Consider the following 25,009-nt stretch of genomic DNA (forward strand, 5'->3'; position numbering starts at 1 on the left):
CTGTAATAGTAAATACTCCAGCCAATCAGGAGCAACACACCTTTAACCTGAGTGAATGAAATGATGAATCACTGCGTGGTGACAACCGGAAACTCTTTAGACCAACACGACCTGGATGGGAGCTTCTATGGAAGAAAAAATGTCTAAACTAGATATAAAAAGACAAATATAATGGAGCGGCTGTGGATCAGTGGGGAGAGTCTGACAATCGGGATGTTGTTAGTTCGATTCCCATCTCCCCCTGACTGCATATTGAAGTGTCCTTGCGCAAGACACTGAACCCTGAATTGCCCCCGGTGGATGGACTGAGCGCCTTGCATGGCAGCTGCCTCCACCGGTGTGTGAATGGGTGAATGTGATAATGCAGTGTAAAGATGAAAAAGCGTGATATAAGTGTAGTCCATTCACCATTTATAATGATAAATAATTTAAGCTACTTTAAAGATACTGATCTGATGCTGATGATGCTGAGCCAAACAGAGAGAAAACGTCCACAAACGGATCAGAAGAGATTCACAATGTGCCTGAAAACAGACGACAGAACCACAAGATGTTAAAGCAACCTCAGACACAAAATGGCCTCGCAGTCACAGATAAACAAGACCAAAAAAATGTTTTTCATGAAATGACCTGAAACACAAAAGGACCAAAAACACGAACAAAATAATAGCAATGACACAAAGTGAGCCCACAGAGCAGAAACAGTCAACAGACACAAACTGGACAAAGGAAGACTGTAAAACAATGTAAAATAAGAAAAACAACCACAAATAGAGGAACGATGAACAATACTGAAACAAATGAACACAAACTGTCACCAAAGAGAGGGAAATCGCCAAACAGAAAAAATAAACACTACAGGAAAAAAGACTGACTCAAAGAGACGACAATCCACTTGACTCCGTCTTGATTTTCCCCTGTGTGTTTCAGATCGTCTGAATCTGATTGGATCTCTGAATAGTGCGTATCGCCTGAACCTCAGTTCTGAATGTTAAAACGTGAGGGATGCTGGAGTCAGTATTTCAGACTGGTGTCTGAAGCTCCTCTCTGAGCCTCCTGCCGTCACTTCTGGACGCCGGCCTGGCTTCACCGCTCCCAGCAACAGGTGAGACGGCAGCGGCCATAAAGCCGGCCGCTGGGCGCCGGTGCCGGCGTGGCGCCGCGGCGGCAGTAAAGCCGGACTCTTTCTGCTGACGGGCCAGGATTTCCCTCGGCGGCGCAGCCTGTTTAAAGCCAGCCGTCATAAAGCCGAGCTGGAACGCAACCTTTGGTCGACACGGGGAGAACACACCCAGCGTGCACACACATGCACACACCGCCTGCAGTCTGGACCGCTCAGACCCCGACAGCCAGGCTCCGTGACCTGAGCGAGCTGGAGCCACGGCACAAATCAATTCAGGAGGCCGAGAGACGTGAAGCGTCCTAAAACAGGATGAAACGGAATATTCATGACATGAATACAAATTAAAACTACGTTTTTTTAATGGACCTGGTGTGCAAATCCAATAATAATCTGAATTAGATGTGCAACACCTGATCATTTTGGACAATTCTGAATGGAATATAGCCATCAGTGTAATAAAACATGGTGTCAGTCCCATCAATTATTTCCTTTTTTCACAAGCAAGCTGCAAAAAAAAAAAAAAAAAAAAAAAAAAAAAAACCCACAAGAAAAACTGACAAACAGGCTCTTATCTCTCAGAAATGCTTCCCTGTTTATGTAATGTTACAGTATTAGTTGCACTTTGATAGGATTTCTCATTGTACTTCAATCTTTTAATAACATTTAATTATAGGCAAAACATCATCCTGATGATGGATCAAACAAGATATTAAACTATTGACAAATATGAACTTTGTGGAGCTCTTCAGGAACTGCTGGATTAGTGGAAAAAGCACAACAGGAGTTGAATCGATTCACCATCTAAACTGTATCTTTAAACCAGTTCCAGTCTTATAAACTTCACTAAACCAAAACTGACATTCAGACTCAGAATTCTTTGAATCAGACTCTATCCCAAAAAGTGAATTTCACCCAAACTGTGTGTGAAACTAGCACGTGACAATCTGCTCTGCCTGTTGGTTGAATTGAAATAAGATGGGAGAGATTAGAGTCAACTGGAAGCTGATGGACACCAACAACTCCAACCATCAAGCCAAAGCTGGAGCAGAAGTCTGAAATGCTGTCCTGGACCCCGTTTTAGTGACGTTTTCAAGTGAAAACACATCGTTTTTCTGTACTTGCTTCAGAAAAGTCTGGGGTTGAAAAGTGCGAATGTTTATAGCAGAAACGCTGAAAATGATGTTCTTGTACTGTGATTGTACTACGTGCAGAAGAAGGTTCTTCTAACATTTTACTCCGTTTCCATGGAGACAGAGGGGGAGCGTTTTCAAAAAGCTGCATCTTCAGTGTCTGACCGCCGTCGTCTTCCCAACCAACACCCAAAATGCAAACAAAGTTTCCGGTTTTCACTTGAAAATGTTGGTGTGTAAACGGGGTTTCACATCTACATGAGCGTCAGAGATTCACAGAACACAAACAAACAGGCCTGGATAAGAACATAACATGAGAATCCATTTATTGACCTGAACAGATCCCACAGGAAATCACAGAGGAAACACAGGCACTTTAAAATTCCCTTACATGAGGTCAAAAATACAGATAATAAAATAAGATTATGCTCATAATTTCACACTTTCCGTGGAGCTTTGAGTCACTGAGTCATTGCACTTTCATTAAAATGTCGAAGCAGTAAAGTGGTAAACGTCTGATATGTAGTCGTGACTGAATGAACTTCTGTCTGCTGCAACTTGTAAAAATGAATCTGGAATAATCCCGGCGTCTCAGCTGAGGCTGCGACGGGCGAAGGAGAGCGGCGCGTTACGAGTGTCTGCTGTTACGACCAACAATGACTTTTAAACTGTCCTTATCTCAACATAAATAATGCGCCTGTAAAGGTTAATGATCTACACGGCGGTAATGAGACGTGTTCAGCAGCCATAAAGAGGATCTTTTCCTTCAGCGGTGACAACAACAAGAGGAAAGGGTTCTGGAGAGGTCCAGAGCAGGCAGCGAGGCGGCGGCCATGACGGGGCTGCAGCTCCCGGACCTCCGCGCTCGTCATGACTGTCTTTGCCCAAAAAGCAGGTTTCTTCCAGAAACAGGTAGTGTTTGTTGTCCCGTTGAGGTCAGTCTGGGAGCTCGGGTCTGAGTTCTGTCCCGGTTCGGGTTTGGTCCTCCGGAGCAGGGCCGCTCCGTTCCCGTTCAGTTCCACGGCGCCGGGCCCCGGCGGTCCGGCGGTCCCCCGGCTCACGCCTGGGACAGAGCGCACCAGGAGTTCTGTGGGGACATGGAGGTCGGGGTAAAGGGATAATCCTCGTATTTAATGTCCACGTGTCCCGATCCTGCGCCGTCTAACCGGGAGGCCGCCTGCGGGGGCGAAAAAAAAACATTTTCAAAAAATCAATAATTGAGCAGGAACCAAAAGACAGAATTCCCCTCAAATTCACATCATGAATCATGTAAAACGGTTTTCTGTTGCGCTGGATGAAACTTTCCACGGCGCCCGGAGACAGCAGCATTTCCACTCTGAAATATGTGGTGGGAGCCGACAGCGGCGTGGAACTGCCAGGAGCCGGGAGTTCCCTCATGCTTCACCAGAGAACCAGAGACCTGGGAGCTGCTTCAACTGACAGACTCAGCTCTGCCTTGTTGAGGAATAGAAATCTGGACTGGACCAGAAAACATCCAGGTCTCCAGCTGGTCTGGGCGCCGGGCTCGGCTCCGGCTGTCTTTTGATTCGGGGATCTTTTTAATCTTCCGTCTCAGGAGCGCTGCCTCTTGGAAACTGGAGGATTACGCTTCTAGAGACTCTAATTTATTGGAGTTTTGGGAAAATCTTCACCATCCCATTATAAGTCCAGTAAAAACCTGTTGCTCCATCAGTAAATATCCTCACTGTGGATGTAGTTTTCAAACACTCAGACTGTTTCAGGTTTTTCCCTCTCAGACTGTTTTCATCTCCTCAAATTTCATCTAAATTCAATTTTTTAGAGCTTAGTCATTTGCCCTCTTTAAAGAAAAAACACAGATCAGGTCCCTGCTCTCCCCTCCGGGCTGAAATCCGCCCGGCGGCTCTTTCCTCACATCCGTCCTGCCTCAACGTCTTGTGAAAGGTTCAAGTGATTCTCCCTGTTCTCAGATAAACTGTACTCGAATCTGGCATTCAGGAAGTCACAGCCTGTTGGAAACACGTCCATGGTTGCATGTAGTGATCATACATTCAGCCTTATTGGGGATTATTGACTGTACGTTGTACAGGAAGTCAATACAACGATCACGGTATAGGCGGAGCTGTGTCCAGCTGTCATCTCCCTGACAGACCAAAACACTGACGTTTTGCGAAGGAGACACTTAATTTCTGGTTTTCTGTGCTTGAACTGTAAATGACAAAATGACAAACCCACATTTTCAAAACTGCTCCCAAGGTGGAACGCTTCTGTGTGAACGGAGATCGTTTTCAAAACAATAAATGACCAAAATGAAAACACCTTGAGTTCTCATTTGATGAGCGGTGACGTAGTCTCTGTTTCTTCCAGCATTATCTCAGTGGTCAGCAGAGTAAACCGCTCTGCTGACCGGCGAACCACTTTTCTGCTGTTATTTTAGAGGCATGATGTGATTCAGTCTCTGGATCTCTGGTCCCTAAACTGTTTGTCTTGGACCCAGAACACAGGGAAGGAGCCTCTCTTCAACATCTGGTACGGTGGGAGCCGACACCAGAACCAGAACCAGGAACCCAGAATCTGTCTGGGCTCCACTTCCAGGAACGGTCTTTATTAGTAACCACTGCTCGGTCAACTTATCCTGAACCAAAACAGAGTTCAAACGTCCTTCTCTTCGGATTTCTTCTCTCCGTAAGAAACGTGGACCGTGACGTTTCTGCCTACCTGAGTGGCAGAGGCGACCGTCTGGCCGGCGTACGGCGACGGCGCCAGGCTCGGCTCGCTCTTGATGGTGGAGGCGTGTTCCGACACGGAGAGGGAGGTCGGCGAGCTCGTGTCAGAGGTCACGGATCCTGCTGGGAAACATCACCAGTCACTTTAATCCACAGTCACTTCACCAGTGCAGCCCGAGTGTCAACTCAGTGCCTTCGATCTGAAAATGAAACACTTCAGCTGAGTTGTATTTTCTTGACTCCGAAGACGCTGAGCGTCTCGTACCTGTGGAGGTTTTATTCTTGGGCACCTTGGGTTTGCGCTTCCTGGTCTGAATGCTCTCCTTCTTCATGGCCAGAGGTCGGGGCACCTGGAGGGAGCAGAGCAGCACGCATCAACGCCACGCCGGCTCCCCTCCCACACGGATAAGAGCCGGCCTTGGAGCGCCCTGCCCCCCGCCGCCCCCCCGCCCGCCCCCCGGCCCCCCGGGACTCACCCCGTGCAGCTTCATGTACAGGCCGCAGGCGTTGCACACCGGCTCGCCCTCGGCGTTGCGCCTCCACAGCGTGGTGGTGCTGGTGTGGCAGTTGGTGCAGCACAGGCCGGCCCGGCGGGACGTGGTCTGCTGTGTGGGGGGGGGGGGGGGGGGGGGGGGGGGGGGGGGGGGGCACATTGGAACGTCAGCTGGCTTCACACCAAAACACACAAGTAGGACACACACTGCTACCCTTGAGGCAACGTTTGAGAAACCTGATTCAAGTCGTTCCCTCGCCGTTTCCAATGAATCGCAGGATGCATGAACGGTTCACACAACAATGATGAACAGGACGTGAAGAAGAAGGGAAAAAAAAAAGAAAATCCCTAATAATTCACGAGCTCGACAGCGAGCATGCCTCGTTCTGACGGAATATTGGGAATATTGGTTTGGTGAGGAGGAGAACGGTCCCACTCGGCCGCAGGGCCTCGTCTAAAAACGGCTCGGACCAAGGGCAAGGTCAGCCCGGCACAAATAAAACAGCAGAGCACGGCTCCGTGTGCACGAGGCGGCCGGCGAGGAGAGGCAGAGCCTGGGAAAAGCACAACTGTGAGGCCTTGAAACGAACCGACACAAGCATCCTGAGCGGCAGCGTGTTCTCCCTGCAGAACCAAAGTCCACTCCTCCCTGATCTGATGGAAATGCTGAAACACCCTCACTCGTCTCTCAGTTTCACTGCAGTCGGTGAAGCTCGTGCTTCTTCTGTGACTCGTCCAGCAGAGTTTAAGAATATTTCAACATAAACTACAGATTTTGCACCGAAACCTCAAAATCAGAAATCGACCACAACACTACACACTAAACCAACACAATCCACCAGAGGAGAGCTGAGCCCAGCCTCCGATTCTCTCATACTGCTGCCACCCGGCGCTCAGTCAGGAAGGAGCTGAACCATCCTGCAGCTGGATCACTCCCAGGCACCTGCAGCACACTCATTCATCCGTTCACTCATTCACTCTGCATCAATGTCACTCAGTCCACAATGATTGCTTTTAAGGGTATCTGCCTGAAAAAATCTAAACTAGAAATTCAAATAAATGAGGTGTTTTTTGTTACTAAAATACTGATTATGGTTCCTTTTTAAAAACGCATTCAAAATTATTTCAAAAGCATCTCAAAATGTCAACATTTTTAATGACGTCTGCTGGAGAAAAAACTCTGAAACTTTGCAAAAAAAATTTCCAGTTATGCTTTAAAAAATATTTCTGCAGCTAAAATTGCAAAGATGGTTCATCCTTCATGTTTTCTGTTGTGACAAAAACCATGAAAACACCAGTAAATAGAAATGGCAAATAAAATGTGACTCTGATGCTTCTGTTAGATGCTTCATGATATTGTAGGACCGGGATGGACTCTGAGGCGACCAATTTAGGGCCTGGAGCCATATTTTTCACACACTTGGATTATCAGTGTTTCTCTTAAAGGTTATAAAGCAGAATTTTAATTCAGCAGCTAAGAGGAGCTGGGAAATTAAATTCCTGGGTTCAGATTGATGTTACAGCAGGGAGCCAGGGACGGGAGAAACGTCTCCCTACAAACCTTTGGATGGATCTAAGTAGTTTTTATTTTACTTATTAAATTTAAAGTAACATTATATATATTCAGAAAGTAAAAGGTGAGAGCTCTTTACATTTGGCAGCTTTAAAGCATGCCAGCTGGTGCGCAGAAATCTGAAATGTCCAAATCTGACACCATAAAAGCAGTTATTGAACTGAATCAGAGCTGATGTTGGACCTGGGCGGATGTTTGATGTGTTCCCGTTTCCTGGAGCTTATTTGGTCACCTCAGCGTGCTTTGACCACATTTTTCTTTTTCATTCCGCTCAGCTGTAAACACGTCTCGTCTAATAAAACCAAATCAACAGCCGTTAACTTTTATGATTTCTTGTAAATCCTCACCAGGCGCTTCTGCGGCTTGATGAGCGGCCGGTTGATGCCGTTCATCTTGTGGTAGAGGCCGCACGCGTTGCACAGGTAGTGTCCGGTGCCGTCGCGGCGCCACAGCGGCGTCGACACGGAGCCGCAGTTGACGCACTCCCGGCCCTCCGCGGGCAGGTCGTCCATCATGTCTACACACACACACACACACACACACACACACACACACACACACACACACACACACACACACACACACACACACACACACACACACGGACCACAATTAATAAACCAATTAGCGCGTGAGTGTGAAAAACCGCGACGGCTGCGCGTAAAAGCTCGTTTATGCTTTCCAGGCGCGCAGCGCTTCACAGTGCTGCTCCATCTCCTGTCAGACGCGCGTTTTTCTTTAATGACTGCGGTTTAGGCATGCATGGAGAGGATTTAAGTGTGTACTGATCGCAATCATCTGCCTGTTCACGCGCCTCACGTCGCTCCGCGCGAATGCGTGAAGCTCCATCAATCTGGAGGGTTTGAAGTCTGGGGTGGCGGGGAGGGTCAAAGTGATGAACTGCAGGCGGAGGAATTCCTCCTCCTCCTTCCCCCCGGGGAGGGGGTGTGGGGGGCTTTTCTCCCACGCGACAGACTCCTGCCATTAATTGCCCAAATTCCAAATCCCTCAGCTGGGGAGAGAGGGGGGATCCAGGAGATCCTCAGATCCTCAGATGATCAGGTGATCAGGTGAGGATGAGGAGCAGCGGACGGTCCAGACTCTGAGGTTTTCCTGTCTTTTCACAGATCTCTCTAACAATCCGGTTTATGATCCGGGAAACTCCGAACGGCTGTAAAATTAAATAAAACAACAAATCCAGACAGAGCCACTGTCAGAACCTGCAAACCCGCTTTTCCTGAAGGCGCATTTATTGTTTCTATTTTATTCGTTTGTCTTGATTCACACATTACGGGTTTATTTCATATTTCCTCTGTTTTAATTTAATGTGGTTTCACTTTGCGTTTGTCAAGCCACTGGTTTTCTGATTGATTTTCCACTCGGTTTGTTTAGTCACACTGATTTGAAGCTTTTACTTCATTCTTGTTCTTTATTTATTCTGTTTTTAATTGTTTTATTTTAGAATCAATGTGTGAATCATCTTTTTTCATTTAAATTTGATTCAGACAAACATTATCAAATAGTTTTCTTTTGTTGTTGTAAATTAACACATCAGGCTTGTTGTTAAATTTCTACTTTGCAGCCTTCCTCGGGTTAAAATTAGACCCCAAAACAAGAACATCTCTTATTTTATCTACAGATAAAGGAAGGCAGTTTGGACTGACTCTGCCACAGATGTGTTGAAATGGATTATGGTTTAAATTTTCGTTTATTACCAAGACTAATTTTTTTTGGTTTTTAATTTTCAGATGTATCTGGAAATACTGACTAAACATTAAGGAACTGAATACATTTGACCCTGAGAGATGGAAGGTTATTTTCATTATCAGATGCACACACAGTAAATTGACAGTTTTTTTTTTTTTTGTGTGGAAATGAAACAGTTTTAAAACATCAATTGAATCTTAACTACTGTATCTATTTTTATTGATTTATAAATAAAATACATATATTCATTGTGACGAAAAAGCAGCATTAAACAGAAGGTCAAGTTAAAAACCCTCAGGTGTGAAGCTGCAGAAATATCTGTTTTATGCTTTTTTCTAAATGGAGGATAAATCATGGGTCTAGTGGACTAAAGGAGCCTGTGTGGAGCAGGCAATAAAACCTATAAATATATTTATACATCTCAATTCCTCAATGTATCAAAAGATGGCATTCTTGGGTCAGAAACATATTATTTCTACTTTGGCTCTGATCTGAAGCAGTGCACAATGTCTTCAAATAGAACTCAGTGGATTTATGATTAACTCTGAAACAATAAAGTGAATTTCCTGCAGGAGGTACTCTGCGTTTTAAAGCTCTGTTTGTATTCAAATAACCAGCATAAAGATCCTGATATTACAAATAAAATCAGCATTTCCAGAAGGAAATCTCCACAATTCTGTTCAAGCAGAATTTACACATTGACTTCATTTCTACCGGAATTATGGCGACTCAGAGCATCAATCTCTGTTACTAATGATTAACAGGAGTTTTCCAGCTGGAGTTCGATAATTCAGCTTCTTCTTAATGTCTATATGTTTATCGTTTCAAAATTTGTCAACAAGGATGATTTTGTGTTATTTTCCAACATTAAGAAATAATCCAACAGCCTCATTTTAGCATGAATTTTACTCTGATTCTCAGGATTCAATCATTTTATGAGCACTTTTATCATCTGGAAACAAATTAAAGGTAAGAGCCAGTAAAAGGGGGGCGAGTGGGTGGGGTGGGGTGGGGTGGGGGGGTCCTCTGGGCTGTGTGTGTGTCTGTGTGTGTGTGTGTGTGTCCGTCCAGGTGTGTATTGAAGCGCCTGATTTAATTAATTAGCGTTTTAACGGGTGTTTCGGCGCCTGGCCGCTGCGGGGTGTGGGCTCTCTGGGTGTGAGATGGAATCCATCTGTAGCTGTTTTTTCTTCTTCTTTCTTGATGAAACTTTGTTTCTCCGGTAATAAACTGCTGCGGCCTCATAATCTAGATTTCCCCAACAAGTTCTATTAGGATCACAGGATCAGGCATGTTAAATTATTCAGATTGTTACAGTCAAAATTATTTTAGGGATGATTTAAATAAAGTGGGATGATTAAAGCGCGTTTCAAAGCAGAAAGTCTAAAACTGGCTCTGTAAATATTTAACCCATCAAGAAAACCTTATCTTACACCTACGTTTAGACGAAAATACAATTAATAAATTAGACCAAACCCACCTCAAAATGTGAAAATCAACACACTGACATTCTGGAATAAAAAGATAAATTTAGTATCTGAACACTTCTTCTCTATCTATATTAAAGATTATCATATGAGATACATTTCTGTGCAAAAAAAGCCACGTTTGGAATATTATTTTGAAATATCTGACAGTTGAATTGAATGAAACCCTGCATTACTGAACATGAAGACACGAACTTTATTCACAAAAAATAATATAGTAGAATATAATAATAAGTATTCTGAAAATCTGAAAACGCTGCTTTGATTATTAGAGAAACAGAAAAGATGAAGCTCATATTTCATGACGTTCAGGTTTTACACTGAAGTCTGTCTGCTTTATTTCGCTTTTAAAGATTTTGAATCCAGACTGGACTTTTCCTTTCATTCCCCTCAGAAGGTCCAGATTTATGAAGCAGCTGCGCTCTGGACCTTTAACCTGACAGACATGTTTCCTCTGACAGTCTACATGTTTCGGATCGATGAGAGGATTGATTCCAAACCAAAGCCGATACTGATGTGACTAAGCTGGCGCTGGGCGGTGGATGTGCGGGTTTCCGATCTGCTCACCCAGACTGGACCTCCTCCCGGACAGGCCTCCCTGGCGGCCCTGCAGGCTGATCACCCCGCTCTCGAAGGGCCCCGGGGTCCAGGAGGACGAGGCCATCTCCGGGCTCATGTACGCGTAAGGGCCGGAGTAGGATCCGCCGACGGGACGCACCAGCGCGCCGCCGTACTGCTCCGCGCGCGGCGCGCCGCCGCCCAGCACCAGCGGGCTCTGGTAGGCGGCGTCCCGCGCGCCGCCGGAGCTCCCCGGCGGGCTGTGCGGGTAGGAGAATCCGTGCGAGGCCGCGTGGTGGTGGTGGTGGTGGTGGTGGTGGTGCGGGCTGCTGCTGGAGAAGGCCGCCGAGCCGTCCGCCGCCGCGGCCTGCGGCCAGCCGTGGTGCGTCTGGTGCGGCGCGTCGCAGCTCTGCAGGTAGGGCAGCGAGGGCAGCATGGCCGGGACCCGGCTGGGGGGCACGTACACCGGGGAGCCCGACGGATGCATGTAATTCCCGGAGTCGTGCGCGTAAGGCGACTGGTTGGAGGGCAGAGTCAGGCTCTGGTACATTTTACCGAGTCCCGCAGCCTCTCCGGAGGGAAGGAGTCCTGGAGGAGAAACACCGGAGAAGACCCGCATCAGCGGCCACTCCCCAACCACCGCTTTTATTCATATTCTAATTAGGAAAACTTTACTTCTCTGCAATTAAAAAAAAGATGTATGTTTGAGCAGTAAACGACCCGCCACTCATATTTCTCCTCTATCTCCCTGACGGACATGAAACTGATCAGAATGAGATTAATGACTGCTGATATCTGATATCGCTGCTATCTCCTGCCCCGGCTCTGCCCCGGCTCTGCCCCGGCTCTCCATCTGCCCCCCCTGCCCAAATATTTTATCAATAGAGGCTCGAATCGCCCAAAACCTTGATAATCTGGAGAACATAATTTCTTTTCCAAGGGCCCTGAGTGCATTATCTCACCAGATAAGGGCGGCCGGGGTGATAAAGCGGCGCGGTCCTTGAGGCGGTCCTCAGCGGGGACAGGAGGACGCGCCGCGGAGCTCCGGGTCTCTCCGGGTCTCTCCGGGTCTCTCCGGGTCTCCGCTCCGCTGCGCACCGGCACACCGGCGCTCAGATGGACCCGAGAGGTTCGGGTTTTTCTGATGTTTTTGTTTCTTTTTCTTTTCTCTTTCCCCCTCCGATCTCGCAGGACTCTTCCTTCCTCTCCGTATCCTGCAGATAGACCCTGATAGCGGCTGATAGGACTGAGCTGCTCTTCTCTCTCTCTCTGGAAAGTTTCTGCGGTCCAGACGCACGTGACGCGTCTCCGGCCGCCCGGAGGAGGTCGGGCCCGGAGGTGGGTGTGAGAGGATGGAGGGAGGGAGGAGGAGGAGGAGGAGGAGAGGAAGGCCCGCTTGCATTAGTTACTTATTTAGTTTGAGCAGATGTTTCATAAACTCACAGAACTCCGAGACGCGCATCTTCAGGCCAAACATCTGGAACTCAACACGTGTGCATTTTAGAGACAGATCCAGGCTACACCCGTCACCTCTCCTCTGGTTGATAAAAATATTTAACGACGACTGATCAGTGAGACACGAAGAGAAAGTTTATTATTTATTGTTTTCAAGAGAAACGTGAATCTGTTGAAGAGCAGCGAACAAACGGATTTAAACCGATCAATCCCTGAACTAATTCAGCTTTCAAACAGACATGTGGTCACGGGAAATATCGCTCTCCTCTGAGAGACAGACCGAGACAACATTAAACCCTCAAAGGTCTTTTTAATATTCAAGTATTCACTTTTTCAATACATCTAAATCGGAAGAAAAAAAAAACAAATAGAAGGTAGAAGTTTTAGATTCAGTGTATTTTTCACCCAGAAGCTTTAATAAAAGAGAGTCATACTGTATTGAAATTCAGGCCCTGACAGTGAGTCCATTTTACATTCAGCTCCTTTTAATTCAGCAGCAGGTTTTAGTTCGTGTCAAAAAAATATTTAATTAAATATGAAAATTTTCGTAATAGTTTGGATTAAAATAAATGGGAAATATTTGTTAAAAAAAAATCAATGTTTTTTTTCCTATCAAAAATATTTTAAAGAAAAAAACCATGACGAGGAGACGGATCAATAATCCAGATGATTCTGTTCAGTTTCATTTTGCGGATTTTTTAACATTTAGTCCGATTTTTGTTTTTTTTTTTTCTTGATTTAAGATGAAAGCTTCTGTCTTGTGATTTAATTGTGATTTTTCCCTTCAGTGACACAAAATCTCTAATTTAAAGACGTGTCAAATATAACCTAAATAACAACCTGTCTTTTAAAAAAAAGTGTTCAGCCTTCTTCTTCTTTTTGAAATGCAAAATCCAACGTCCCTGCTCCTTTATTAATAAATCAGAACTATCCGGAATAAATTCGCGTTGTTTCACCTCAACGTGCTGGCTGGAATAATTTACAATAAATATTAAAACCTGCATCAATTCAAGCAGAGCAAGTTAGAGACATAAAGACTTCCTTTCAAAGAAAATGTCTGAAAATGTTCAAAATGAGTTAGATTTTGATATTTAATTCGTCAAAAGAAGAATATAAATACAAAGAGCTGGGATTCAAATCGGCACATTTATTACATTAATACTACAGTCAGGTCTTTAAAGAGGGAATACGTTTTCACTTAGGATTATTACATTCATTTTTTTTAATTGAAAATAGAAATAAAAGTGAAAGAGAAAAAAAAAGATTAATGAAGGTCTGTGTAAATATTTGATCTTCTTTGTAACATGTCTTCTGGTGTTCAGCCTGGATTTTCTGCTTTTCTGCATATTTTCTCTCAACAAACAAAACAGTGTCCTCTCATTCCTCATGAAGCGGCCTTCAACACACACGCACGCAAAGTGTGTGCGCGCGCGCGCGCACACACACACACACACACACACACACACACACACACACACACACACACACACACACACACACAAACAAACTGGCAGATATTAAAATTACCACTGGCCTTTAAATGACTGGGAGGCAACAGACAAGTCGAACATGCAAACTCAACACCACACAAGATTCAAACCTTCACCTTACTGCTGTGAGGTGTGAGTGCAGCCCACTACAGCACTGAGGCTTCTTCTTGAAGACCTCTCACTCTGATGTCCTTCACAGTAAGGCTCCAGCTCTTTGAGAGAGGAAGGAGAATATTTTGCGTCACACACTGAGCTGTCTCCTCAGACTCAGCGAGCCGCCGTCTTCCTGCCCCTGAGGGCCGACCGGCCTGCAGACTGCATGCCGAAGCCTTCAGCTTCTGCTGGAATCATGCGTTTATAATCTCTCTTTTTACTGCATGCAGAACGTGTTTGATTCACTGTTTCATCGTCGAGTTCATGTTTTAACTTTCAGTCCACCGAGTTTCCTTGTTGGTGAAATCTACAATGAAAACATATCGAGTTGGTTTGATCTGCTTTTATTTCTACACACTGGTTAGTTTTTGGAGATATGAATCAATATCAGTGTTCAAATGGCGGTTTCATGAAGCAGCAGGCATGCAAATAAAAAGTTTAAAGGAGAGCAGGAGAAAACCTGCAGCTTCGTCTGGAATTAAAAAGGAAGTTAAATTCAATAAGAACCCTTTAAGCTCCTGTTCGCACAGCAAAAAGAAAAAACCCTTCCTGCAGGGAGATCATACCGCCATGAGATTATGACTGACTGATGTGAAACGCGTTGCGATAACCAGGAGACGTGACCCTCACCTCCCAGGCCTGCAGCGCAGAACTCCCACGATGCACCGCTGTGCAGCTTCAGCTTCAGCCTGAAAGCAGAGAATTCAGCTTGATGCTGAAATCAACAGACACACACACACACACACACACACAGCCGTCCTCAGGTTATTCAGGAAGAATCAGAACGACAAAAAACACTGAGGCGAAGCTGGAAAGACAGGAGCAAACATGGAAAAAGAAAAACATCTTTAAACAGCAGAATGACCAGAAACACATGAAGAAAATTCTGATGTTCCACATTAAAAACCTTTCCTGTAAACACCATGCCATGTGTTGTATTTTAACGACTTTGTGTTCGTCTTTCATCTCCTGAGTTTTGCTAATCAGCTCTTCTACATGTTTACACCTGAAAACCCCCAGTGTGTGCACGAAGCCGCAGTCCAAAACAGGGTTTGAAAATACAAGCCGCAGGTGAGAACACGCACAGCAGCGACCCTCAAGCTGACCGTCCTGCTGCACCTGAGAGGAAGAAGCTCCTCAGCGCTGAACAGAGGAGCTTCAGTGAACTCAGGTCACACAGTGAGTGTGGTTACAGGGTGTTTTTAATTCGGAATTAGTTTGTTCTGAATTAAGTAATTCCGAATTATATTCATGAGCGTCGTGTTTACGTGGAAAAAAACCCGAAGAATCCCCTCTCACGTCAGGGTCTGTGCAGCGTTCTGATTGGACGGGGCGGCCGTGACGTGTGACGTCTCCCGGAAGTAAACAGCGTTTTTCTCGCCTTTCTTTCTGGATTAACTTTGACCCTGCAGCTTTCAAAATATCCGCGTTGTGAAGCGCCCGGTGATCCGATCATTTCATTATATCCAATTCTTCTAAAACTGCCGTTAAATAAATCATCTTCATACGAGTCGAACTGCGGACCGCGGGCCACCATCTTGGAATGTTGCGTCATCACGGAGCATGCGCACAACGACTAGAATGAAGTCCCGCCTTATTAGCATATAATTTCACTTCCAAAGGAGAATAAACCCGCTGGTCGGATTTAAACTTAATTCTGAATACAGTTTTCAGGCGTTTGCATGGTCATTTTAAAGCAGAATTAGGCTTTGTTTGGATTTATAGAGGAATAGAAGGTCTCATGTGAGCACAGGGAATGTGGCTCACACTCCAGAACCTGACCGGACGTTCTGACCCTGAAGCTGACTGTCTGCAGACTGAGCCGGTTTCAACTCTGTGTGCACCGCCGGCCGCGGCGTGGAGCCGTCAGCCCTGAGAAAAGACGGTCCGGCACTCGGAGTGATTGTGGTCTGTGAGTGCAGGAGTCAGATAGCGGCCTTATGAATGAGGTGCCTGGTGAGGACGCCGCCGCCCCCGCTCCCCCCGGTCAGTCTGTGGTTATGTCAATAAAAAGTGGGATCTCGGAAAGCGCCGCATTCCCGCTGCGCCCCGCGTATCTGCTGTTTACGTCAGTTTGTGCTGGTGTTCCTGCGCGCTGACTGATGGGTCTGTCCACCAGGGAGGCAGTGTGTACGCTCGCAGATGCCTTCTCACTTTGATCAGCGTCTTGTGCGACGCCACCGTCCTCTGGAGACGCATTCTTTGGACGGCGATGGAATTTCTCCTTCTATCTTCATTTTACATTCGCATGGCTGCAAGATAAGTGAGGAATTCTCTGGAGGTATTTATTGAGGGCCTGCTGGTGTGAGAGCTGTCTGTCTTCTCTTGCTGCTTTTTCCTCTAATTTCTTGACAGTGGTGCAAATTGATGCTCTGATCACTGCAGATAAGATTCCCCCAGTCTTCATTCATCAGACGCTATCGAGTGAGAGCCGCCGGTTAGCGGAGACACGCTGAAATAGCTGCGATATGACGGAGAAGAGGCCTGACGGAGCGGCCGCCGCCCAGACAGCGCCATGGCCACAGCTGACTGCAGCTCCGCAGGGGGCCGGTCAGAGGGGGAGTTCAGATCTGCAGCTGGATGAGAGCGATGTGTGGAGAGAGGCTGGGAGGGATGGCTACAGTCACCTGACTGACGGTGTGTGTGTGTGTGTGTGTGTGTGTGTGTGTAGCTCTGGACACACACCTCACTGCTTCTGTTTGTCGTTATGATACATTTCTACTGCAGGACTGAGAAGATTGATCCCTTTAAAACATCAACACACCCTCTGAAATTTGCCATTTTTTCTGAAAATGTGATGATTGACGTCAACTCAAATGCGCTTAACCTCATACCACACAGGTTTACTCCATTTAATTCAATTCAGCTTTATTTATGTAGCGCCAAGTACAGCAGTCCTTTCTAGACTGCTTTTACAGAGAAAATCCAGCAGCAAGGACGAACGGAGTCTCTCTCTCTCTCTCACACACACACACACACACACACACACACACACACACACACACACGGAAACGTTTGAGCACCACGGCTCCAGTCCAAACACACGACGTCCAGTCAAGCTGAGTGCAAAAGCACAACGTGAATCATTTCAACATGTCAGGGTCTCTGTTCATGAGTCCATCATGTTTTTAAGGACTGATGAAGCTCAAGCTGAATTCTGGTGACGTCTGATCATCTGGTGAAGTTTATCAATACATCTTTCACTGTAATGTCAGAGCCCTGCAGCTCAAGTTACCTGAGAAATTAGGAGAATCAAAAGAAGAAAATCACATTTAATTTCTGTATTCTGGTAAAAGCAAAGGTAGACCAGTAAACATGATGGTAAAATACTGAAACGAGGCATTAAAGAAGAGAGGAATAGAGAAGATGAATGGAAAAAGTTGCTCTTCAGTTTGATATGTGGACTTCCTGCACTGCGATCAGCTCTCCACACTTTGTGGGGTGATGATAAGAATAAGGCTCATTATGAGGCCCAAAACATGGGACCTCAGGCTCAACTGTCTGGTCTGTGATGAAGGTAAAAGAACCCGGTAAAGAACCGGCTCCACTCAGGTTCTCCGACCGGAGGGTACCAGATTCCTCTGGTCCAGATGATGTCCAGCAGTCAGAGGCGGTTCTGGCTACAATTGTGCCCTGGGCGAGAACCGTCCAAAGCATATAATAAATGTAAAAACAAAGGATAAACAAGATAAATAAATAAAATACAGTATATAAATTGAGCATGCTTGAATAATATCTGAACAAAGTAAAAAAGGCAACTCTATATGTAATCTTAAATACAAAAAAGAAACAAGAACAAAGAAAAAACAAAATCAATAAATAAAATAGAGCGTACACCTGAGGAGTCCTGCAAAGAACATGTGGCTGAGGAGGTGGATGGCTCCTCATCAGACTCCAGGACCAGGTCTGTGGCTGCTGTGCAAGTGAAATGAGTGCAAGTCTGGAAAACTTGCGACTTTTTTTTTTCCTTTCTTTCTCGTGCGCCCTCACAGAGATTGCGCCCTGGGCGGTCGCCCACATTGCCCATAGCTAAAACCGGCCCTGCCAGCAGTTCTCGCTGTAGTTCTACACTGCAGAAAATAATCTTTTACAGACATTAAACACATTAAACTGGCACTTCTCAGCCGTCAAGGAGTGTTTATTGGTGACATTCCAAAGTAAATGAAAATGACATTTCCCCTGATATCATGAATCACTTTCTACCCACAAATGTTGTTTTTTATCCATGCTTTACACGTTTTCATGACTTTTTGTCTTTCATCTCATAATACTACATCATTTCATGTCTGAATGTTACACTACATCTGATACGACAAACAATTTGAAAGAAACTACTTTTTCAAACAAGAAAGTAAACAGTTGCTATTAAAAGTGGGATGATTCATCTCAACTGGTTGGTCAGGATGGTTTTTCGAAGACATTTCGAACAGAGGGAATGATGATTCCATCTCTGCTGCTCCGGCGTCTCGCCTCTGCTGTTCTTCAGCTCCACTGTCTGGTCAGATTTGCCACTTTCCTCCTCGGCCTCCACGCTCCTCTGCAGGAGACATGCCAGCGTACAGTCTGCAGATCGGCGCTGTGGGCGGGGGGGTGGAGGGGCGGATAGGTGGAGGATGGGGGGAGGCAGCTCAGGGTTTCGGGGGACTGCTGGCCGGGGAATGTGAAGTAGGAGTCAGTCTAATCTCCAGCGCCGGTGAGAGACTGGCTCCTGTCTGCCCGTCTCTCACTCCACTATCAGTGTGCTTCATTTCAGCCTGTCAGGCCCTATCTGCCCCCCCTCCGCCCAACCCCACCCCCGTCCACCCCCCCACCCTGCTGCTGCAGAGATCAGACCCGCGACACGGGCCGGAGCAGTTCAGCCGCCATGCAGGCGGAGTGATGACGACTCTTCATCTTCTGAGGGGTTGAAGACGACGCCTCGCCGTTCTGAAGCACATTTCTGCTCTGACTGCCGTCTTCACTTCACTTCCCCCACTGGTGTCGATCCAGAGTCACAGTGCAAGAACCAAAGCAGCTGATGAGAGCAGTCTTCCACAGTTTTCATTTTATTATGGTTATTGTGATTTTTAATGTTATTTTGTCTCAGTCTTAGCTGTTTATCTGGGTTTTGGCTCCATGTGTGAGTGTACATACCATTATATTACTATTACTGTTTCATTTAACTTATTTCCCCTTCTTTCCTTAATTTGTTTTATATTATTTATTTTTTATATAGTTTCATGGCATTATTTAATTATCAGTTTTCTGAGACAATGTTCCTGCTGTTAAAAATAAAGCTGGATATAACATGTAGTATCCTTTAAAGCTGCCGTGTCTCACCCAAATAATACATCCAGACGAGTAGAGTCTGAATCTGAGGTGAACAGCCATTCATCCAAGATTCATGTGGGCAGCCATTTTGAATAACATCATGAATCTCCCATAATTCTCGGCTCACCTCTGTTGTTATTTTGAGGTGTTGGGGTGAAAATCCATGACTGTGATTCATTTATCTTGAAAAAAGTATGAAGAACATGTTTTCTTTTGCAGCTCCTTGACCTCAAACAACATAAAATGTTCAACTATTACCTTTTTATTAATGCAAAATTAAAATGAAAGCTAGTGCGGGCAATTTTAGCCGCGATTAATCCATTGAGGTCTGCCAACTGGGTCAAAGAAAAGAACTAGAGGATAATAGTGTTTTTTCCTGACATTGGGACTGATTTATGAGGATTAGATTCTTCATTGCAATTAATCTCAACTTTAAAAAAGTTAATTGTTGACAGTTCTCCATGAATTAATCGCGATTAATTGCGATCAATGCGATTAAATTGCGATCAATGCGATTAAAACTGACAGCACTAATGAAAGCAAAAAGAAAAGTTCCCTGGTTACTAGTCCACAGACTGCGACTGGGAGCAACTTGACTTTTTGATGGATTTCGAGTGCTGTGACAGTCACACTGCTTGTTTCCTCTCCAGTGTTTTATTGCTTCTGCTGGAACTGTAGTGTGGTCAAAGAAATCCGATGATATTTAGCATTTTAATCGTCAGAGAACCACGACTGTCTGTTTCTCTCCATCTTAAAGACCTGTCCACCATCTGACCCATTTCACGAAGCAGAATTAGAAAAGCTAAACTGCTGTGGTTTATAGAAATATCTTCTCAGGACTTTGAAATGTCTCCTCTGAGCCTCAGTCCGTCCTGCTATCGTCGAGCCTCAGAGGCTTTTCCTTCTTGTGTAATCCTATTTTTGTGGACTTTGAGCCTCGTCTGTCTGAGTGGAGGGTCCATGAGCTATTTTACCTTTTGCTGTAAAATTACCTGCAATAAATTACAATGAGTAGAAATTTACCAGCGGACAATCAAAGTGCTTATACATCAATATTTGGTGATGATCAGGGCCGCTTCCTGGCGCTGGCTGTCAGAGCGGAGTGCTGCTGCATCTTCTGCCGTTCAGTGAATCGCTCTCTCTTCTCATTACAGACCTAATCCCCTGCAGATTGAGCCTTTTTTTCTTTTTTTTTTTGTCCAAACAGTGATGAGGAGTTAAATAGAGTGTGAAACGTCTTCCCCCTCAGTCCCATAAAAGGCCAATTTACACACATCATTTAACCCTGGTTCGATGGCACAACACGGAGCGCCGTGGCCAGCTGTCGCCGCCGCGCAGCAAACATGCAGCTCCGGCGCAGGAGGGACGGCCCGGCTCTGCCTGTGTGTGTGTGTGTGTGTGTGTGTGTGTGTTGATACTCCTGTAACGCTAGCGGGCCGAGGCAGCATCGACCCGAGCAGGTTTGTCTCTCAAAGGTCAAACGGCACAAACACGAGACGAGCCCAAGACGCGGCGGTGGCGGCTGATAAAGAGTGTTTGTGCGGGACGGCGGGGTCACTGACCCGTCACCACCCTGATGCGCTCAGGCTCCGTCACCTGACGGCGCCGTGACGGATTCAAACCGTGTTCAGAGCTCGGGACGGCTGACCCTCGGTCTCAGGGTCTCTGACTGAATGACTGGATTGTCAATACTGCAGCTGTCATGTGTTTCTGGGTGAAGTCCGACACTTTCACTGGATTTATTTTAAATCTCAGGCTGAATCAACGTCCTCTGATGATCCAGATGTTGCCTCCATGCTGCTCTGAATCCTCAGGATCTGAACCACAAAGCGTTCAGCTGGATAAACACTCCTGCAGGGAAGAAAAGAACGTCTGCATCCAGCCTGGCGTCGAGTTTCTGAGTTTAGAAAACTGTGCTAACGTTAATTTGCTAACTTGAAAATCCAGTTGTGGTCATTCTGTAGTTTGGACGCTTCCTCGTACCTGAGCTCTGAGCTCAAACCCCAAACTGAAAGAAAAAAGAAAAGCCTACTCAATAGATGACAGTTTCTCTTCTTCTTCTTCTTGATATCATGTCACACCATTTGGATGAAGCTGTGAGTTTTGTCCAGACCAGGTCTCCTGGCCTCCTCTGGGTCTCTCCAGTCGCTACACTTGATCGATGAGGAGACTGAGGAGCGCTGGAGCAGGGAGAGAGCTGGAACATGGAGGACGTCGGCCCTCGAGGCCTGGAGTTTAGTCCTCCTGATCTGGAGTGTTGCCACCCCCCTCATGTCCTTAACGTCCCTCGTGTCCCTCGTGTCCGCTGTGTCCCGGCTGTCTGGGTCTTATCTTGAACAAACCTCTGCTCCACACACTGGTGTGTCTCCCCGCCTGCCGGCAGCTCGCTGGAGTCCTCAGGTGAGCTGCTGACCTGGCTCACCTGACACACAGCGCCATCCTCCATCCTCCGGGGGGGGTCCCAGCTGAGTGAGGGTGAAGACAGGTGGACTCTGCTCTCATCACCTGCTAAACAATCACCCCAATGCATTGATGAGAGTTGGAAGTAGAAAAGCAGCTCGTCTTCAGTCACTTGCTGATAAAATTAAACTCATCGATTCTCTGGAAATTAGATGACTCACTGAAACAAAGTTGAAAAAACGTTTGGTTCGAATGTGGTTAAATGATGATCAGTCTTCACATCACATGTCAGACAGCAGCCTCCAGCTTGGACGTCTGATAAAATCCCATAACGCTCATCTTAGTTCATTCCACAGATCCTGGACCGGATCGCGATCAGAAGAGCTCAGACCAGCTCCGGTTCAGGTGGACAGGAAGTAGAGCCAGTCATCCTCTGATCCTGGCTTCTTTAGGACGTCAGTAGTTCTGTCTTAACGCGTTAAAAAATGATTTTATGTCCCTGTTTATGATATTTCAATAAAATATAAATTAAAAAAAAAAAAACCTTTCAGACCAATAAGAAACCGAATGCTTCACCAGAATCTAATTAACTGTATACTGTAACTAATGTTTATCTGATCATTTCTCTTAGATCTCAGATGATTCAAATTACTGAACATAAAGTGTAATTCTGTTGATTTACACAAACAAATTTCCAAGTTTTTTTAATTACATTTCATGAAAGATTTGGATTTCTCTGGCTACTATGATACAATAAAGACATTATATGATCACGTCAAGACTGAAAACTTTAAAAGTCTAAATAACAGAAACCACGGTCCTGATCAAAAGTTTAAGAAGTGAATTTATTGTTGTGTTTGATAATGAATAATTATGCCGGTGTAAATGGAATAAAGATGCTGAGATGTTTCCCAGCATTCCCGGACGGCGGAGCAGAGCAGATGACTCCTTCAGTGTGTGTCGGACAGCAGGTGCAGCTCCGCAGGAAAAACGCCGCTTTCTGTCTGTGTGTCTTTTAAGCAACGCTCCGCTTTTTCTGCTTACCGCACAGAAGAAATGCTGCAATGTGTGCTCGGAAAGATACACGCACACACACACACACACACACACACACACACACACACACACACACACACACACACTCTGGCCTGATAGTGAGGTGGGAACAGCCTGGGTGACCTTGGGACAGAACCAGCACACTCAGCAGCAGCAGACACACACACACACACACACACACACACAGCCGCTCTGAGTGGGTCCGGCTGTGAAGCGCCGGGCGCCGCTCCGGCGCCGCCACCTGCCTCTGACTGGGTAAAGGTGGGGAATTCGGGTCTGTCTCAGCCTCTAATCATTAGCTGGAGTTATGCAAGAGTTATCACCTGCGTGAGAGTTACCTGGGGAATCATGCTGACCGTTGGCTTCTCTTATCACCTGCACACACACACACACACACACACACACACACACACACACACACACAAACACAAACACGCAGTCAGACCCCGGAGTGGAACACACACTCTGAGATGAACGAGCTCCTCTCCACTTCCTGCTCATTCCGTCTCTTTCCTTCATATCAGTGTTGTGTGTTAATGCTCCATCAGGATCTATATCCAGTAACAGCTGAGGGTCAGAGGTCGCAGCCGTTTCTACGTTTCTCCTCCTGCTTCTATTGATTTGGTTGTTTTTGTTGGTTTCAGGAATGTTTGTGTGACTCTTGACAATACTGGAGCTTTAAGATAACTCAGAGTTTTGTCTGGATTTGTTAGAAAACTTGTTCAGGCTTCATTTGGAGCTGAAAAACCTGAAACTGTTTCTCAGTCTCTCTTTTGTTTTACTGAACCAGTTTGTAGTTTAATTTGGTGTTTTGTGTCTCTGTGTTTGCCGTCTCGCTGTGTGTTGCCGTGACACATCTGGAGTCACTTCAGGGACTTTTTGCAGTGTTTTGCATTTATTTTCATGCACGTGTCACCTGAAGAGGATTATTTCAACAGTCCTTCTGTGTTCGAAGGCTTCATTAGGCCTTTATCGAGCCGGTTTGTGATTTCTTTTTTCTTTTGTTGTGTCAGACTTAATTGCATTATACTTTTTTTGCACTCAAAACAGGAAGAATACACCCACAAACACTTCTTTGTGACATGAATCCAGTTATTCCATGTTTTAAGAGAACAGAAATGATCAGTGTTGGCGAAGATTAACCTCTATTTACATTATCCAGTAAAACCACAACTAATAAACCTTTTTTAGTCAAACAACAACAAGATAATTCTGTTAAATTCAACATGAGATTTCATGAAGACGAGGCGACTGAAGAGAGATCTGGTTAAAGTATGTGGGGATTCTTATCACCTTGAACTCAGTTTGATGCACTTAGTGAGCGACTTGCTGAGGTTCGGTGTGTTTAAAATGTGATTACCGTAATTTTTCATGACATTTTATATTTCAACAAATGTTACGTCAACAACAAACCTTGAAAGGAAGCAAATATTGTCAGATAAACAACTGATGGATTACAAACTGACACAGATGAACAAAGTTTTACAAAATTACATAAAAGACAAAAAAACAAAAGTGATACGTGAAGAACAGTTTAGCTTGAAGACACGGTGAAACTCTCATGCATGTCATTTCTCCTCTCTTCACTCCATAAAATGGGTTTTGCCCTCCTGGGCCTGGAGCTGCTGTGCACACGGCCACCAGAAGGGGGCAGTGTTCACATGCGCATGGCTGAGCCGGGCGCTGCACTGCGTCTGCAGAGTGAGGAGACTGCAGTCCAGCCTCAGCAGCTCCTCTGGACTCTCTGTTCTCTCTCCACTGCTGCATATTGACTCTGGCAGCAGGTCAGCAGTCCGTCCAGACCGGCCGTCCTCCTCCACCGCCGCAGACGTCCAGGAGCTGGCGCTGGCGTGCAGCCGGTGTGCTCGGCTCAGTTTGTCCACTATTGTCTCAGAAGTGGTGAAACACGAACGATACGCTCCAGCGTTCTCTTTCAGTTTCATACACAGTAAGTAATGATGAAGCATAGACGGTGAGAAAAGCGTCTCTGAGCAGATGAAGAACAGATGAAACGTCACAGCCAGCGAGTTTCTGACCAAAGACAACAGTAGAAAAACAAACTGGCATTTCAGTGAGTTTAACATGAACATATAGAGGAGGCCTGCTGTGGAAACAGTATTGATTCAGCTCTGTTAACAGACTGTGTCGTCTGTACCGTGTGGTTCTGTGTTTTCCTCTTCATGATAACACTTTCTTCTCTCAGGCCGTCACGTTTCTCACTCTCTGAACTCTCTCTGCTGCTCTCTTACATTCTGCTCTGCTCTTCTTTTTGTAAATGACAGACATTTAAAGCTCGGGTCGGCAATCTTGGAAAACTAGCATGTAGCACGAATGTAGCATCTCCCAAGGCTCCGCCCAGCTCCCACCCC

General features: G+C 45.8%; 1 protein-coding gene across 1 annotated transcript; it reads right to left on the bottom strand.

Annotated features, from left to right (window-relative positions):
- Window positions 1-3,310: 3,310 nt before the first annotated feature.
- Window positions 3,311-11,326, bottom strand: gata5 (GATA binding protein 5). The gene is made up of 6 exons (XM_030118128.1): window positions 10,786-11,326; window positions 7,372-7,541; window positions 5,435-5,563; window positions 5,224-5,308; window positions 4,951-5,078; window positions 3,311-3,430 (listed from the first exon to the last, which is right to left on the bottom strand). Exons 1-6 carry the CDS (start codon window positions 11,324-11,326, stop codon window positions 3,311-3,313), a joined length of 1,173 nt encoding a protein of 390 aa, XP_029973988.1.
- Window positions 11,327-25,009: the final 13,683 nt, after the last annotated feature.

Source organism: Salarias fasciatus, chromosome 20, assembly GCF_902148845.1.
Source record: "Salarias fasciatus chromosome 20, fSalaFa1.1, whole genome shotgun sequence".
In the NCBI taxonomy this organism is placed as follows: Eukaryota; Metazoa; Chordata; class Actinopteri; order Blenniiformes; family Blenniidae; genus Salarias; species Salarias fasciatus.

Bases quoted from the DNA above. Each gene is read 5' to 3' on its own strand.
- gata5 (XM_030118128.1), bottom strand. From the start codon at position 11,326: ATGTACCAGAGCCTGACTCTGCCCTCCAACCAGTCGCCTTACGCGCAC. The intron at 5,079-5,223 runs GTACGAGACGCT...GTTTCCCAGCAG, and splicing joins CAAGAATAAAACCTCCACAG to GATCCGTGACCTCTGACACG. The intron at 3,431-4,950 runs GTAGGCAGAAAC...TCGCCCCCGCAG, and splicing joins CGGTCGCCTCTGCCACTCAG to GCGGCCTCCCGGTTAGACGG.